The sequence below is a fragment of the Gavialis gangeticus genome, unplaced genomic scaffold, assembly GCF_001723915.1.
Source record: "Gavialis gangeticus isolate Ggan-Ray unplaced genomic scaffold, GavGan_comp1, whole genome shotgun sequence".
Lineage (NCBI taxonomy): Eukaryota > Metazoa > Chordata > Crocodylia > Gavialidae > Gavialis > Gavialis gangeticus.
Window position 1 is genome coordinate 202122932 of NW_017729032.1, and position 17739 is coordinate 202140670.

Genomic DNA, 17739 nt, shown 5'->3' on the forward strand with positions numbered 1-17739 from the left:
ATGATTTGGAGGGTTCTGATTCAATTTGGAGAGATTAAAGGGTCCTCTGATTGGATCTGGAGATTTGGTGACTGAATCAGGCCAAATCTCCACCAAATCGAATCAGAAACCGAAGCTTTGCACAGCCCTAGTTGCCAGAGGCTTATGCCACAGCAGACTTAGAGTCAGTGATGAGAATGACTCCTAGGAGTCTGAATGCTCTTCCCATGATCATTTGAAATATTCCACAAGGATATTTTAGGAATCATGGGTAAGGTGTCCAGAAGGCAGTGTAAATAAAACTGGGGTGCACACAACATGACAGGAGGGAGGATGGGGCAAAGCTACACCAGGTACACCATGGCTGGTGTAGGCACGCTGTGTCATTAGTGCTAACTGGTTTTATCCTAGTAGTTCAGTTCTCCATGGCTCAGTTCTCCAGTGTTCTAATTACTGCAGCATAAAGCTTCAGTGTTACCGAGTACTGAGCAGTGTTTAGCAGCCTTTTTCACTAGTAGTTATTCAGAGAACAACAATTGATTTTCCTTGTCCCCTTGGAGAGGGTCCTTTCCTGAAGTGCCCATATATTTGAAAGTGCCGTGACAAAGTAAGCTTAGGAAGCCATAGCCTTTGAGGCCCCTGAAGTGGAAGTTGTTGAAACAGTTTTGTTTCCCTGTGCAATAAAACCACCTACTTCCTGAAGTACAGTCCTGTATCTTTAAAGAGGCTGCTGATACTCTGAAACATTTCAAACTGTGTGCTCCTTAAGAGGGTCAACAGAAGACTCTCTACACTGCTGACAATTACATCCAAACAAAGTCAGCCAAGTACTCCTCACATACAATACTGTATGTGGACATATACTGCGGTCTTCTGTGGAAAACAATGATGCATACAAGCTTTTTTACTCTATTCTGAAGTCAAATATTGATGAACAGAGAATAAAAACTGCTAAATGTGCGACAAGCATTTTAAATAGCACATTGCCCAGAGACCAAATCCCTAGCTAAAGCAAATTGGCAAGAGCTCTGTGCACTACAATAGAGCCACGTTGATTTATACCACCAAAAGGATCTGAACTCTTCTGTAGAAATTAGCCCACAAAGTAAAACATCACCTATGTGTAAGATCTCATTAAAAGATACATTTTATGTAATGTTACTAAAAGATGCTGCATGTGATGCTGTATATTTAAAATAAGCATTCACCTTATTAAGTTGTGCTGTGATTGAAAGGGCTAGTTGGTTTTGTGCGTGTATCAACTTTACCCAGGAAATTATGGGAACTGCTGCAAAATCTGCAGTCATTTCCTCTTAAAACAACAGGTAAAGCAGAAAACAAGATAAAGAGTTTCTAAATCTACACCTCTATATGGATTTTCTAGACTTTGCAAAATCCAAAGAAGGTGATTCTAATATATTTATTAGATGATAAAATGCATATCTGATGTCTTAGCCCTTGGGTCATATATTTTATATACATCAAAGCAGGCAGCAGTTTGGGAAATGTATACTAAACTACTTGGCCTGATGGAAATGAAAATATTTTTTTTACCCCATACTCTTACTGATAGGAATAAGATTCCCAAGTTATAGATAGGCTAAAGCTGCAGAATTCAGAAGTGGGATCCAAACTTCAAAGCTTGAGGGGGAGAAGTCAGATGAATGTTTTTTTATTTGAGCTGACTGCTCATCTGAATATGCAATAAACAACTTCCATTTGCATATAAATTTGCATGCACAAAATTATGTCTTTTCCAATATACTGAATATGAGAATGCAACAGATATATCTGATCCTACTTGATCGCAAATTTAGTTAGATATTTCTAGTAAAGGTGAATAAGCAGTTAACTGGCATTTAAGGGTCATAAAGGGGCTCTGAAGCTCACACCCTATTACTGTTTACACTGGAAGGTTAGCTTGAATATTTGTTGTTGGTTACAGAAAATAAAGTAAGGACACTTGAAATACCCTCATTCTGTATCTTCGATTGTGTCAGGCAATAACACTGGGCTGCATAAGTAGGAGTGTTGCCAGCAGACTGAGGGAAGTGATTCTTCCCCTCTATTTGGCACAGATGAGGCCACATCTGGAGTCCTGTGTCCAGCTTTGTGTCCCCCACTACAGAAGGGATGTTGACAAACTGGAGACAGTCCACTGGAGGGAAATGAAAATGGCTAGGGGCCTGGAGAACATAACTTCTGAGGACAGGCTGAGGGAACTGGGCTTATTTAGTCTTGAGAAGAGAAGACTGAGAGGGGATTTAATAGCAGTCTTCAGCTACCCTAAAGCGGGGTTCCAAAGAGGATAGAGCTACACTGTTCGCAGTGGTGGCAGATGACAAACCAAGGAGCAATGGTTTCAAGCTGCCACAAGGGAAGTTTAGGTTAGATATTAAGAAGAATTTTCTCACTAGGAGGGCAGTAAAACACTGGAACAGGTTACCCAGAGAGGTGGTGGAATCTCCATCCTTGAAGGCTTTTAAGACCCAGGTAGACAAAGCCTTGGCTTGGATGATCTAGCTGGAGATGGGTCCTGCTTTGAACAAGGGGTTAGACTAGATGACCTCCTGAGGCCCCTTCCAAACCAATTTTCTTGATTTTAAGACATTAATCAGGATGCAGATGAGTGAATGGTATTATTACAGTGATGTTGTAGCCATGATGATCCAGGAATTATGCGAGAGGCAGGGATTTTTTGGGTGGTATCTCTTACTGGACCAACAGAATGGCTGGAAGACTTTGACAAACTTTCAAATGCAAGGTATTCCTTAGGTCCAATAAAAGATATCACCCAAAAAATCTTTGTCAGGTCAGTAAAGACAGACACATAGTGAATTCAAGCAGCAGGTCAACCTTTACTAACACAGCACTTGGACGATGCACTATATAACTTGCCTCCCTTGACTCTAACACACCAGGCATTTAAGTACGCCCTGTGCAGGGACTACCAGGGTAGACCCTGGATATACTCTTAGCATTTGGCTTGCTGTTCTAAAGCTTCTCATCCTGCTCACTGCGATGTGGACAGAGTATACACCAAAGATAGACTGCTGTCTTGGTTTACACGACTCCTCTTTTCCCAGTAAAATACCAGGTTTCTTTCACCCTTAGGAGTTTAGCTTTTTTTGGTCTTTACCCCAACATACTAGATAAGCGTATATGTTTCTGAGATTATGCTAAATGTTTACCTTCCTGCTCATAAAAGAATCCTTATATTTGAGTGAGCTTTAGTACAGATGTCTAAGGTTCTTATTATATTATTTATTCTAATATTGGAAATAATGCTGAACAGGAAACAAAAAATATCTACAGTTTATATCTATTAAATACTCAGGACTGTATCTTATCAGTTCTTAGTAGGTACTTACAGGCAATTTTCTGCACCATTTTGGCAGCTAGGTAAGATTAGTATGATTGCAGGAAAATGAAAAGAAAAGCAAAGATGATAATTCAAGAAAAAAACATAAAGGAAAAAGGACAATCGCTTACAGAGGTGTTTACAGAATAAAACACGGTTTGTTAACAAAGGCAACAGAAAGGGATGTTCTTTATACAAATGAGGATTTTGTGGACAAAAAAGAACACAAAATATGAAACATGTACACTGAAACCTTGTGTGCTGTCCCTCAGCCTGCAAAAACATGTAACACAATCACTTGCATAGTTTTCCATTCTTTTTCCTTTTCATGCAGCATAATAAATGGTGGAGAGCAGGATCCTGCATTGTATTATTGACAACTGCTGCTGTTAATTTTTTTTAAAGTAAATTTTGTTGGTTCACTCAGGGTGGGAGTTTTAATTAAAGTACTCACTAGGAGGGCGAAATACTAAATACTAAAAATACTAAAGACTGGCTCTGACTGCAGTTGGGTCTGCCCACACAGTCATTTACAGAATTATGGCCATAAACAGTGTTGGTACGTATCATGTGTGTTACTACAGCACCTATGAAATACAGAGGACATAGTACAAGAGTATAATGATGACACTACATATTTCAAACCTATCATTTATTTATTAACTCCTTCTACATTTTTCCTGTTAATAAATGGATGCATAAAATATCCCATTTCCAAAGAATAGAGCCACATCTCCAAATCAGTACAACACAAATTTGTGCAAGATTAAAAGGAAACTAACACAGAAGTATATCAGTGTGACTGAGCCAAGGAAGCCCAGCTGGGAGTTAAAGTGGGATTCCTCACCAAAAGTGAGATAGGAAGTAAGACGCTGAAGGAATTAGGTAATTCTGCAAACACTTGAGTCCCAAAGGCAAAGTCATCTGTTTAGGTAAAAATTAGTAATGAAGATCTTTCCGTGGCTCTTGGAGAGGGTATGCTAAGTTATACAATAGCACTGGCTACAGGTACCATAACAGTTGCATAATACAATCCAGAAATGATGCTGACACTCTTTAACTTTTTAAACAGCACTACTTATTTGCTGTGCACGACGCAAAATAAAGATGCAGAATTTTAATATGTGCCCAAGATTATATAACCATGTATGCATTTACAGTAAATAACAACATCAGCAACCTGAGAATGATTTCTACCTTACTTTAACACAGTTGGAAACAGAATGTCCTGAAATATCTTCATTTTTTTATTTGGGAATTTTAGTACACAAAGCCATCTGTTTTTTTATTTGATTTCCATAATTTTCTTGTCTTCTCCATGTTATTTAAAGTATTTTGTTTAAACAATGGGCATATATCTTTTCTGGCCCATCTTCTATATTTCTGCACTATTCTGTAGTGAGGTCATAACTGTATAACCATGACAAAGAAATTTATATAAACACAGATTGTTGTTGCAAACACAGAATTATGCCTTTCCTGAAGAATCAAGAAGGAAGAGGAACTGGGTAACAGGAAAATACTAATGTAATTAAATAACTTACTAGTAAAGAAAAACACAGAACATGAAGGAGCAGGTAAAATGCTTTTGTACAAATCTGAAGGTCTTTACTCATGTAACTCTCTTTGAATTAATGACAGTTTACTTAACTTTCAGGAAAAAATCATGATGTGGTCCTGCATAGACATGTAACATAACCTCACAACAGGATATTTGCTAATTTAGGGTTTGTTTACAATTCTGAGCACCATTATGTTATTTGGATTTAATAAACCAGTTTCTATGGTATTTCGGGGAGATATATTTCCAAAGATGAAATTTTGAGTCTGTCTACCCAGCACAATGAAGATGCGGCTGCTGTGCAGGCAGGCATACACAAGCTTGCTTTGATCTAGTTAGAATAGGTAACTGAAGATACAGTGGCATATGCTTCAGCACAAGCTAGCAACGAGAGTATAAGCCTGCCAGGACCCTGGCTACTTATTCAGGTTACTGGCCTACACAATTGTCCAGATTGCATCTTCACTGTTACTTGAGCTAGCTAGAGTAAAACTAGTACAGATATATGTCTGTTCATGCCACACTCACATCTTTGTGTTGCTGCGTAGACATACCCATCATAGCAAATTCCTTTTACTTGAAGAGAAGAGTAAACCCGTTGGCATGATTAAGTATTTGGAGATCCAAAGATAGGTGATCAGTTAGTTGGTTCAACAGTCATAGCAAGGATTTTGATAATGATTCTTTTAGGCAGGGATTCATATGGGCAGGGAGGGAATAAAGCCAATCAGTGGATTTTAAAACGACTTACAAAAGAAACGTAATGATCTATGTATCAGTTAATGTTAAACTTGCCATCTGAAGAAATATGAATACTATGAAATACTGTCTTTGCATAAAGTCAATGTTAATGCATAAAGTTGAAATATATTTAGAAAAAGCAGCTGTTAAGGAGTAAGCAGCTCATGTCCATCTTAACTGTCACAGTTCTCTGACTGCGCTATAATAGCCAGTGGATCAGTTAAAATGTAAATCTTATTCATAAATCAGAATTGTCACTTTGTCTCTCCTAGTAAAAACAATTAATTGCAACATGCCTTACCTCATTAATGCCTGGAGTAATTGTAGGTGCAGCAATAAAAACAACAAAAGGAGCAAACTCTGCAGTTCTCAGGACCTTCAGTGCCTACATGAAAAACACTGAATACTTTAGAAATGGAAGAAATTGATTCAGATGACACACATTTCAATACAGAAGTAGAAGAATTAACAAGACTCCAAGTAAGTTTTAAAATATAACAAATACATTTTACAAATCCAAGCGGGTTGTTCAATTTATACCCATAATGCTTTGCAAAGAGATGGTGAAAGGGGGGTGGTCCTAATTGCAGATTTATCATCAAATTGATTTAATGATAAATATATGTTGGAATATATGAAAACATCAATATTTTAACACTGGGACATTTCCCGTAAAAAATAGAATAAAAATGTGTTAGACTGAACAATTTATATTAGCCAGGAAACCTTTTGCTATGATGTTATAGGCAGGACACAATATAAACTGTGCTTCATAATCAATGCTGAATGGAAAATCATAGCAAAAAATTAGGCTAAGATATGGTTCAACCTGGAGATAAACATATTTTTATTACTTGCTGGCACAAAACAAGTTCTAATGTGAAAACTTCAAAGCTTCCAGGACCTGAAGAGACTCACTAAACATAGTTTGATAAAGTATGGCTAGTGGCTCAGCTATAAAACCCACATGGTGCATTTTTGCAAAAGGGTAAATGAAAAGCAAACAGTCACAAGCAATCTGTCTCAAACAGGAATAAGAGGTGAGCCAGTTTCATAGATGTCCAGTCCAGATTGGAACCTGGAGCAGCAAGCAAACAACCTATCTGATCTCAACTGCTTGTGTATGTGGAATGAAAAGGTGCAACCCACACTCTTACCCGTCCTTTCTGCCCACAAGGTCCTTTTAAAAAAAAATCCATTCTATCCCAAGCCTAAACAGATGTTCCTCTCTACTGCTTGAATTCCACCCTCAGAAACCATCACTTATGCAAGGCTTCTCAAAAGAGATGAGATGAATCCCCTCTGCGAGGGGCGAGAAACCTCACAGCACAGAGAATGTCTGGAGGTGGAATAGGGAAGCATTGCACCAACTACGGCAGAGGTCATGGACAGGCTGGCCCTACAAGGCTTGCTATGGAAAGAGATTGCCAAGCAAGTGTTCAGGGGAAGGAGTATAGCAGAAAAAATTGTATACACAGGTTTACTGAAAATATGATCATACAAGACCTTACATTTATAGAAACTACAGTTAAAAAGTCAAGGACATTTTCAAATAAATTCAAAAGCCTTCTGTAAATCCTACTATTGGCATGCATAATATAGCCATGCTCACATATAGCATATTCTTACACCATTTTATCATGGTTTATCATACTAGTTTGTGTTTGAACTACTAAAATAGAAGAGACTGTAAATACTGTTATGGATGTAAAATGCTGGTAGAGTTGTGATTTTTCAAATGTATTTTTCAGAGGGGTACTACTGTGACTGCAATGAATTAGATGAACCCTGTTACACAATATCATCTGAAGGCTTATTCTTGTTATGCAAGTCTCCACTGTAATGAAACTGGAAGTCTAACAGCTGCAATGTCCACAACAGATTCTCTGGTCTAATGAATTCAGCCATGGAGAAGAAGTTATATGACGATGAAACTGCCAGTGTAATGCAAATATGCTGTATTTACTCAAATATAAGATGATGCCCCAATAATTAGATTCTGTATATGGAAAAATTATACATTTGTTATAATATTCCAGTTACAGAATTTAACTGTTGGAAGTTTGCCATGAATTTGTCTCCCTCCCACTACTACAGCAGGGAAAACAAATCTGTGAGGAGGTCAGGAAGCTCCTTTGCCCTCTGTGTGTCATTCCCCGCCCCCCCACCCCCAACTTTTTTCTCTTGCATCCCCTTCCTCCCTTCCTTACTGTCAGACCCTGCTCTTCCTCAACACATGGAAGTGAGGGGCAAAGTTGAAAACACTGATCTAGAAATAAACACAGCCACTGTAATTTGTATATACACATATTACTATGCTAGAGGTTAGGGCTAGGATTCAGACAGACCCTGGCAAATTGAACGATTGGACCAAAACAAATACCATGAGGTTCAATAAGTGCCAGGGCAAAGTCTTGTACTTGGGACAGAACAATTCATGCACTGGTACAGGCTGGGGACAGACTGGCTAAGCTGCAACCCTGCAGAAAAGGACCAAGGATTACAGTGGACAATAAACTGAACATTAAGCCAACAGTGTGCTCTTGTTGCCAAGAAGGCTAAAAGCACACTGGGCAGTATTAGTAGGAGCATTGCCAGCACACTGAGGGAAGTGATTCTTCCGGTGAGGTGACACCTGGAATACTGTGTCCAGTTTTGGGCTCCCTGCTACAAAAAGCATGTGGACAAGCTGGAGAGTCCAGTGGAAGGCAACGAAAATGGTTAGGAAGCTGGGAGGAGAGACTGAGAGAACTGCGCGTATTTAGTTTGGAGAAGAGAAGACTGAGAGGGGATTTAATAGCAGCCTTGAACTACCTAAGGGGGGGTTAAAAAGAGGATGGAGCTAAACTGTTCTCAGTGGTAGCAGATGACAGAACAAGGAACAATGGTCTCAAGTTGCAGCAAGCGAAGCTTAGGTTAGATATTAGGAAAAACGTTCTCACTAGCAGGGTAGTAGAGGACTGAAACAGGCTACCCAGAAAGGTTGTGGAATCTCCATCCTTGAAGGTTTTTAAGACCCGGGTAAACAAAGCCTTGTCTGGAATGACAGGCCTGGGGATGGTCCTGCTTTGAGCAATTACATTAGATGATCTCATGAGGTCGCTTCCAATCCTAACTTTCTAGGATTCTATGATTCAATGTAGTGGCTCACCATGACTTGAAAAAGAATTGATGTGAAGATGACTGAGCTGAATGGGCACTACCTATACCTTATTCAGACAGGCTGCACTAGCTTATCATTGTGGTAGGTTCCCATCAGTATATTTACTGAAGGTAGGCTACGTGTTTTACAGTCATGCTCAGTGTTGGCTGCATTTTAATCAACTTTCTAGCTGATTTCTATTACTAAACACATACCGCTTTTGGCAGCAGTTTAATGATAGGCAATGCATTTAATGAGGTTTCCTTGTATGCAATTATAAGACTAGAGGCTTTTTTTCCCCCCATGCTAACTGGGGGAAAAAACCTAGTCTTGTATTCAAGTAAATACAGTACCATTGTGGTCTCAGTTAGTTTTACTTATATGGGGATGAGCCCCTGCATATCATAGTGGTGGCTGGTTTAAAAAAAAAATGGTCAATTAATCCAGGAAAAAACTCTGCAAGGTCCATTGTCTTCTGGGTGAAATTGCTCATATTTTTAATTGGTTCCTACAAATTATTTCAGCCTTCATTTTTATTCATTTCCTCTAACTTGCTCAAATATTAACTTGGAGGCACTGCAGGCATCCAACTTATTTTCAATTTTCAGCTAATAATAAAACAGATACTTACTTGGTTGCAAACTGAAATTCATGTCTAGGTAGGGGGACTGGGAGGGTGGTCCAAAGAAAATTAGTTAAAATTTTCCTCTAAAGATTTTACATGAAAATGGCAGCACCATGATCAAACTGCTTGCATCCATTAGGTTTCTGACTGTTTCTACTCACAGAAGCTACCACATCACACACAGAGACAGCTCAGAGTTGAGCTGACCTGGCCGTGCTGCTGGCAGCACCATTCTGTAACATGGGCGACAGACAGAAAATGTTTATGGTGGTGCTGATCATTCTGAGGTAGGGATAGTTTGGGCACAGAAGAACAAGCTTCCCCCTCCTGTGTAATGTATCAAGGAGAAATCTATGGCTGAACACATTAATATGCCATGTCTGGTAAGTGCAACCTGTTTCTGCGCTGGACAGCTAAGTGCAATGAACAACATAAGAAGTCCTACACTCTCGATATATTAAAATGTGCACCAAGTATATTTTCATAGCAAACCAATCCCTTGCCAAGCCAAACTGTGAGATATTTTCTGCTTCATACTTTTACTCAGATGTTCAAAAGAAGATGACTCCATATACTAATAGCCCTCTGTTTTGGGAATCATCATCCCACATGTTAAAAACTTCCTAGATTATTGTATGATTAAGTATATACTTTAAATTATATGATTATTAATAATCAATGATTTAATGTAATAAAATAAGGTTCAGAGGTCTTGGGATAAAAGCTCTATGCTTATGCTCATGTTCCATAAGCATAAGCTCCATGCTTATGTTTCTGAAAAGTACCTGAGGCTCTACATCAAGTATTGCAATTAGTCCCTGCTCATGGATCTTCCGTATTGTTTCCAGTTTCGTCCCATACATTGCATCCTCGTGGCTGCCATATTCCAAATACTCATTGTTGGATATATCCTGCATCATCTGGTCATGTGACACAAAATAATAATTCTTTCCATTTTCTTCATCTTTCTTTGGAGGTCTGGTTGTGTCTGGAATTTCAAGGAATACAAAAAGAAGCTTCAGGTATATCAACTGTTTAGTGGTCTTAACTGCTTGATTCCTAAGGTAGGGATCTACGACCTCCAAGCAGAAGCTTTGCAAGTCCTTAGCTGCAAATGTCTTGGAACACTCCTTGACAGGGAATGCCTTCATCGTTGACCCAGAAAAGAACGTTGGCACTATGTAAACTGTACCCCCTCATCCCACAAAGAGAAGCACCCCTAGGGTTCAGGAACCCAGCCAAGGTCTCTTTTCTTAGAAAAGCCTTGTCAGATGGTTCCTGTATTTCCATGCCCTAGGAGTGAAAACAATAATGTTGTTCAATCCAAGCACTTTCATGCTCTGAATGGGATGGTGTGATACGGTGTTAACAAATTAAGAAACCCTTCTTCATGCATTCCTATTGTTTTCCTGCCTCTGCCATTGCAGGCAACTTCTAAAAAGTAACACTAAGCATTATTTTTAACTCTAAAAAGATCAAACAAAACAAAATTGTACAGCTACACATATTAACACTTAATTTTAAAATAAAAGCCTAATGAAGTAGAAAGCTATTCAGGTTTCTATAAGATACCATGACCTTCATTATCATACAGGGGACCTTGTGGCTTCTGTGGCCGCCTCAGGCTGACAAAAAGGGTGGTATTTAGGAGGGCTGATGGGTGGCAGCTGTTGTACTGCTAATTTCAAAATGCAGAGTTTGAGAAATAAATGCATGCCCTTAAATAGTTAACTATACTGCAAAGAATTCTGCAATACATGTGGCAGGGCATACAGTGTCTACACATGTGCTCTGGGGTTGGGGGGTGCTTTAATTGGAGAGGTTCTGAGAGCTGCTCCAATTAAAGTGCCCACAGCATCCCATGTATTTAGCATCCCCAAGTTTCAAAATGGTGGTGGGGGCAACTGAACTAAAGCTCATTTGACAAGCTTTAGTTCAAGTGCCCCGCTGCTATTTTGAAGCACAGGGATGCTGAACAAACATGATGTGGAGACTGCTAGAGTACATTAATTAAAATGCTGCAGCTAATTAGCACGCATTGGAACAGACATCTGCCACATGTATAGGTGCTATAATTACTATAGCAGGTACCTGCAGACACAAATAAGATGGAGAAACAGAGGCCTGGGTAACAAATTTACTTGCAAACAGTGCAGCAAATTGTGTTTGACCCAAAATCAACTCGGGAAACTTAAAAGTTATTTCACGACTGTAACAGTTTGTAAGGCTATATGAAAAGCTATTTAAACCATTTCAATAAGATAATATATTAAGTTTCATGCAAATCCAGCTTATATTTATCTTCTGGGGAATTATAAACATTTTTTGTCAAGTTTAGGGCCTTTTCTGTCTTGACTAAATCAAGAATGTAAAACTAAATAAAAGATAAAATGATTTGAAGTCTACTCTTCAAAATAACAACTAGTTTGGGAAAAGAAGCATGCTTCATTAAACTCTATATAGTTGTTATGAGTATAGCCTAAAAATGTTTTAAGTGAAAGTGATGTTTTATTCTTGGTGTCAGCACAACACAAAAATGCACCCACCAGTATTGTGACTTACATACCAGTCTTAACTTATACTAGGCATTAACATACTACAATTACAAATGGATAGTAATGAACTGATAATATTACTACTACTGCAGAAAAGTAATACTTGTAAGTTTCTGCCATATTTAACATAGCTACTTACGTGGAATAGGATATGCAAATCTGTCTGGATGTTTTGTGATAAGTGTATTTTTTATGTGTCTCCTTCCAACACCATGTGCACCTAAATTCCCAATACAAAGAAGAAATTAAAATTTAGCACCAGGAAGAGAGCTGAAAATATACTCATATATTTAGAATATTAAGAATATTCTTAGAATTACCTAGTAAGACTAGTGTTTTCCTTTTGAATGCTGGCAGTTTTACTACTTCTTCATATGTGACAAGATCTAATTGATCAAACACTAAAAAACAAAGGAACAAACAGAGATAAGAGGAAAAAGTATATTAAGTAAGATAAGAAATTTATTTTGATTTATTATACTTCTAATACCAATGTTAAATCTGCAATCCAAAGTACCTTTTTTAAAAAAAGGCAATTAAATTGACAGTATAGAAATATCCTTGAATTAGCCATTTTATTACAGATTAATTTTTAATTCTGTAAAAACAGTTTAGTAGTAAGTTGCATTCAAACTACTGAAAGTCTCAGTAAGGTTTGCAGTTCCTTTCATGCAGTATTTAGCAGATCACAAAAACAGGTAAAAGAGCATGCTATTCACATTGTTGCATACCTGGGGAACTAGCAGTACTAAAAAAAATTATAGACAGTGACCAACATGAATATATTATGAGAACATCTATTTACACTACAGGTAGAAGTTAAAATAATGGTATTTTATTAGAGAATTATGAGAAATGCATAAATGACTAACCCTGTTTGTAACAATTCTCCTTAAACAGCTACCATGTTAACTGTAAGTAGAGTTCTCTTTAAACACATGCTATTTAAATTCACATGCTTTTAAAGCTTCTGACATTGAATGAAGATTTGTACCAGGGAAGTGATGACATTGCTGCACACTGAAAAACCTCTACCATACTGGGGGAAAAATTATTTAAGCTCTCTGCCATCCCTCTTTAAAAAAAAAATCTTCATTTAACTGAAATCTGTTTTCTGTGGTACCTATTTAGATTGCTGTCAATTGACAAGGTATACTGTATATGTCAAATCAAATTTTCTTCATTAAAATCACACTGTTCCTGCTTAAGCCCTGAAATACAATGTTTACAATGTCACAGGCATTTCAGTAGAAATCCAATGAAGAAATAAGGCAAGAAACAGCACTAATTAAAAATAATGATTGTGGCAATCAGCACTTTCAAAAGAGGAGGGACCCATTCTAATAAGAGTCACCAAAATTATATTTCTGGTTGCTCTTACAAAAAAAGAAAGAAAGAAGCCAATAGCTTTATTTATCACTTTATTTAATCTGCTGGTCATTTTGAAAATGAAATTTTTTAAGTATATTGAAAAGATCTCTGTTGCAATTCTTTCCACCTTAAAGAAAATACACACTTACATCATCATATTAGTCACATTATAAAAACCATCATTTTGGATATTAACTCGAAAACTCCTTAATTTTGCAAACATGTAAGTCTGTCTGAAAACTTTTTGAATTTGACTGAGAAAAAAGATCTCCCTTAATCTGTCTCCAAATACTGAAATATACTTTTAGAGGAAGGAGCTGAGTGTTTTGCATCATGCCATGAACCTACAAAGATGTCTAATGTTCTACGATTAAATTAGTTAACGAGCTCATTCCAAGTTAGAAAGAAAGAGCTGCAGATCCAATATATGCTAAACAGCTTTGCCAGTCTAGTAAACTAATCCCCAATTAAATCCTTCCCCTGCTGAAAAAATATCTATCCTTGATTCTTCCTGGGCTGTAGTGTATTATGTTAGATACAAATAAACAACAAAAATGGTGCACATAAATGTCTTTATCACAAACTAGGAGCAAAGGGAAGATATGCCTTGGTCTAAACAGGGTTAACCTAATGACTGCAGGGTTTCCAAACACAAATGAAAAATGATTTTTTTTTAAGGCAAGATATGAGGAATACGAGGGCACATTTAGAGACTGAACTTCTAATGTTTCTATGCTACTAAAGGAAACAGTAAGAAGCAAATAAAGAGGCATTGTCACTTGACAGGTTACTTACATGCACAGAGGCCATTGGGAGTAAGACAGCATGAAAAATGTACAGGGGTCATTGAGATATGGCTTGTAATATATTAGTAAAATAAAAAGTATATGCACAAAATAAACTTTTTCATGCAATATTCTACACACAAGGCAAATAAATCACATTAAGAAATGATAAACACATTTTATAAAAGCCTAGCAGTCTTCTAGTAGTAAATTTATGCATATTATAATTCTGCAAAAACATTTCTATAAAATAATTCTTGACAGTACATTTGTAAATATCATTGTGCCATATCTTTATAATATTCTTGAAAATGGTAACTGAATGTGAGGAAGAAAAATACTGAATTCATGTTAAACTTGGGCTTTGGTTGGTTTAAAACTGACTTTTGAAAGATGTGATATGCTACTTCAAAGCTGTTTAGTTGAGGACCTTGCTTCCAACTGAACTGATTAGGGAGCAAAGTGTGACAGAAATAATCTTAATAGGAAAAGAGAAAATACCAACTTCTTAGCTGTAAGAATTAAGTACACATGGCTTCATAAATCATGTTTAAATTCCAAAACAATCCACTAGCATTCTGGCAAATCACATGAAAATCTATACTGTTGTCCTAAAAAGACATAGTAAACCAGACATACTTAACTGATTGCAAGGCTATTTTACAAACTATGTTCTAGCATCCTAATTGCCTCCTATCAAGTAGCAGCAAGGGAAATGTTATACATTGCCTGACATAATTAAAATTAAAAAACTGCTGCTAAAATTTTCCTGTGATGCTCTTGTTAGAAAGAAAGCCGAATTTTACTTTCCAACAGTGTTGCATGACTTCTCCTGTGGACTTTGAATTGGATTCCTCAGACCAAAACCAAACCTATTGGTTTTGGGTCTTTGTAAGACCTATTTCCAGCTCTAAGGCAGATATTGTGAAGTCTTCTGAGAACAGCAATTTTGTAACACCTTGACACAGGACACCAGGGGAAAACAAAGCAACCAACCCCCCAACCCAGCAGTTCTTGTTAAATTTTTAACCTTTAAAATGGCACATCTTATTGGAGTGTATCACTGAAGCCTGACTCCAGTTTTAAACTCAAATACTGTGAGAAAAGGCTGAGAGATTTTCTCACCCTCATATTCAAGCCCTAAACTGAAAACATCCTGTTCTACCTATTTGGTATCTATTTGGCAGTTAAACATCTTAGTACAATCCTATTTTATCCTTGCTTGAGTCCCTAAAAAACTGGTAACGTGCCTACTTTTGTATCATGCCTTCATTTCAACATTAAGACTAAGCCCCGAAAAGCAGCAAGGATGAGAAGGACCCACTCACCTTCTGCATTAATGTTTTTTTCAGGGATTTAAGCAGAGAGGAATAGGATCATACTTGGATGCCTAGAAGATAACAGAATCTGGCCCTGGTTTTTTGTTTTTTTTACTGGTGCCCACACCATACTCTAATTTTGGTAGGAAGCTGAATAATACATCTTTGTCTTACTGCTACTCAAAAGTATTACAGATCTATTCATTTTTGTAAGACTATACGTGCATACCTCTAGAAATCAATCCATATACAAAAGAGACTTATATTTTAGGGTAGTTACATTCACAGATGAGCCTCGCACCCTTCAAGTGTCACTCCGATCCCCTTCCCCTGCCTCCTTTGCAGATTTACTTTCTGCTCCCTGCCCCATGCTCCTTGCCCGATCTGCTACTCTGCTTTTTGTTTCCTGCCTTATTTGCCACTGTGCTGCCTGTCCCCACCCTGATCTGCCATGTGTCACACACAGAGGCTGCCTGTGCCACTTGTAGCATATATGCTGTGGGTTGTGTCCCCTCCTCCCCCGCCAATCATTTGATGCCCTACATCCAATAGTTGCTTGATTCCTCTAAAACATTCAACTTTTATAATAGTTCTAACATACAACCTAATTCAGACCCAGAGTTGGATTAGCACTTTGTTTTTGGGGGGGGATATGGATGGGATACCTGCTAGACAGCAAGAACACCATTTCTTTCACCTGTATTGTTAGGATGGCTTTTTATTGGTATTTTCCAATTTTTTGTGGGAAATGTAGAACTGTATGAAGGTGGTACAATAATAGCGCTGGCCATAGTTAGACATAATGTAGGCTAGGACTGTGGAAGCTAGAACTGCCCAGTGCTCATCTGAAACATCCATGCTGTATCAAGGCACTAGAAAAGTCTTGTTTGTATTCCTCATTTTGTCCGGCTTTCTGTGTTGTCAGTAATGTTTGCTAAACAGGTGGTTCTAACATTATTTCAATTTTTATAAATGTTAAAATACCAAGAGTATTCAAACCAACAGAATAAAGCAAATGCAAGGTTAAGATTACCCAGTCTGTATTCATCTCCCTCTTTAAGCCTCACACACAGGACAGGAAGAGCTTCAGAACAACAATTTTGTATATTCTACTGCTGCGTGTTCTACTGTAGCTGAACACAAACTTGTGTATTAAGCAGCACAACAACAGGCTTGGTTCACTGCTTTTCTTTTTTAAATGTTACATAAAAAGCTTGGATAATACATGCATAACTGGGTCAGGGAACGACAGAGACTTCAATATGTATTTATAGTGTTATTTTCTTTTTCAGTATTTAAAACCTTTTACTGATATCCTAACTACTTCTTGAGCGCTAGAGGCTATGTCTATACATACCTGTATTCCAGCATAGCAGAGCTGCAAAAGCATATTCACACTCACTGGCGTCTGGTGGCTCTGCATGGTCTGTTCAACAGCTGTACTGCCAAAGTGCAAAGTGCACTCTGGGCAGGCACCATCTGCTGAATGGACCCTGACAGCTGGCTCATGATGGAGACTACGTGTTTTTTGTTTGCCGCTGGGGGAAAGACGCCTAATCTGTTCAGTAGAGATGGAGTAACTTTGCCAGCAGAAAGGAGGCTTCTGCTGTCACAAAGGGTCTCTGGATGTGACCCCACCCATAGGTTTTGCCAGCAGTGTTGGAATTCTGGTAACTCTTTGTAATATTGACTAGATCCGCAGCATGTCATCTATTCCAGACATCACAATTGATGTCATACTGAAATATGAAATGTTCAACTCTGCTGCGGACACTAAAAATTGGAAATGTTGCAGGTAAGCCAATGTATAAGACAGACATTTCCACTATAAGAAACTGCGTGTGTGTCTTGGTAAGCCAGTGTATAAGAAAGACATTTCCACTATAAGAAACTGAGTGTATGCGTCTCCTTTGATTCTGATAAAACCCCAACAGCTTTACTGACTAATAGGGGTGTGTGAAACGGGCTCAATTCGATTTGGATTTGGCCTGAATCAGGGACAATTATTCGATTTGTTGATTCGGATCACTGTCCCTAATTCCATTCGGCTGAATCCGAATCCGAAGATTCGATGCCGATTGGAGCGTCAGTGATTCGGACGTAGACACAGCTTTAAAAGTTTTTTCTATATACCTTGAGGTAGCAGGCGTGGCTCACGATTGCTGTGATGCTGGGGTGCATGGAGCATCCCACAGGTGTGTGGGGGGCCCTCCATGTGCTTACCGGCAAACCCAGAAGTGGACTGGAAGTACTTCCAGTCCATTTCCGGGTCTGCTGGGGAGCATGCTGGCCCCCCCTCC

At 38.2% G+C, this 17739-nt stretch overlaps 1 protein-coding gene across 12 annotated transcripts in view; it reads right to left on the reverse strand.

The window, feature by feature from the left end:
• CASK (calcium/calmodulin dependent serine protein kinase) overlaps positions 1-17739 on the reverse strand; it is a 491685-nt gene that overhangs the window by 7645 nt on the left and 466301 nt on the right. For all 12 annotated transcript variants that reach the window (XM_019524150.1, XM_019524148.1, XM_019524143.1 and 9 more), the window contains 4 exons: positions 12285-12365; positions 12104-12184; positions 10195-10397; positions 5944-6027 (listed from right to left, as the gene is read on the reverse strand). In XM_019524150.1, coding sequence (XP_019379695.1) covers positions 5944-6027; positions 10195-10397; positions 12104-12184; positions 12285-12365 — 449 coding nt within the window. The remainder of the gene's footprint in view (positions 1-5943; positions 6028-10194; positions 10398-12103; positions 12185-12284; positions 12366-17739) is intronic.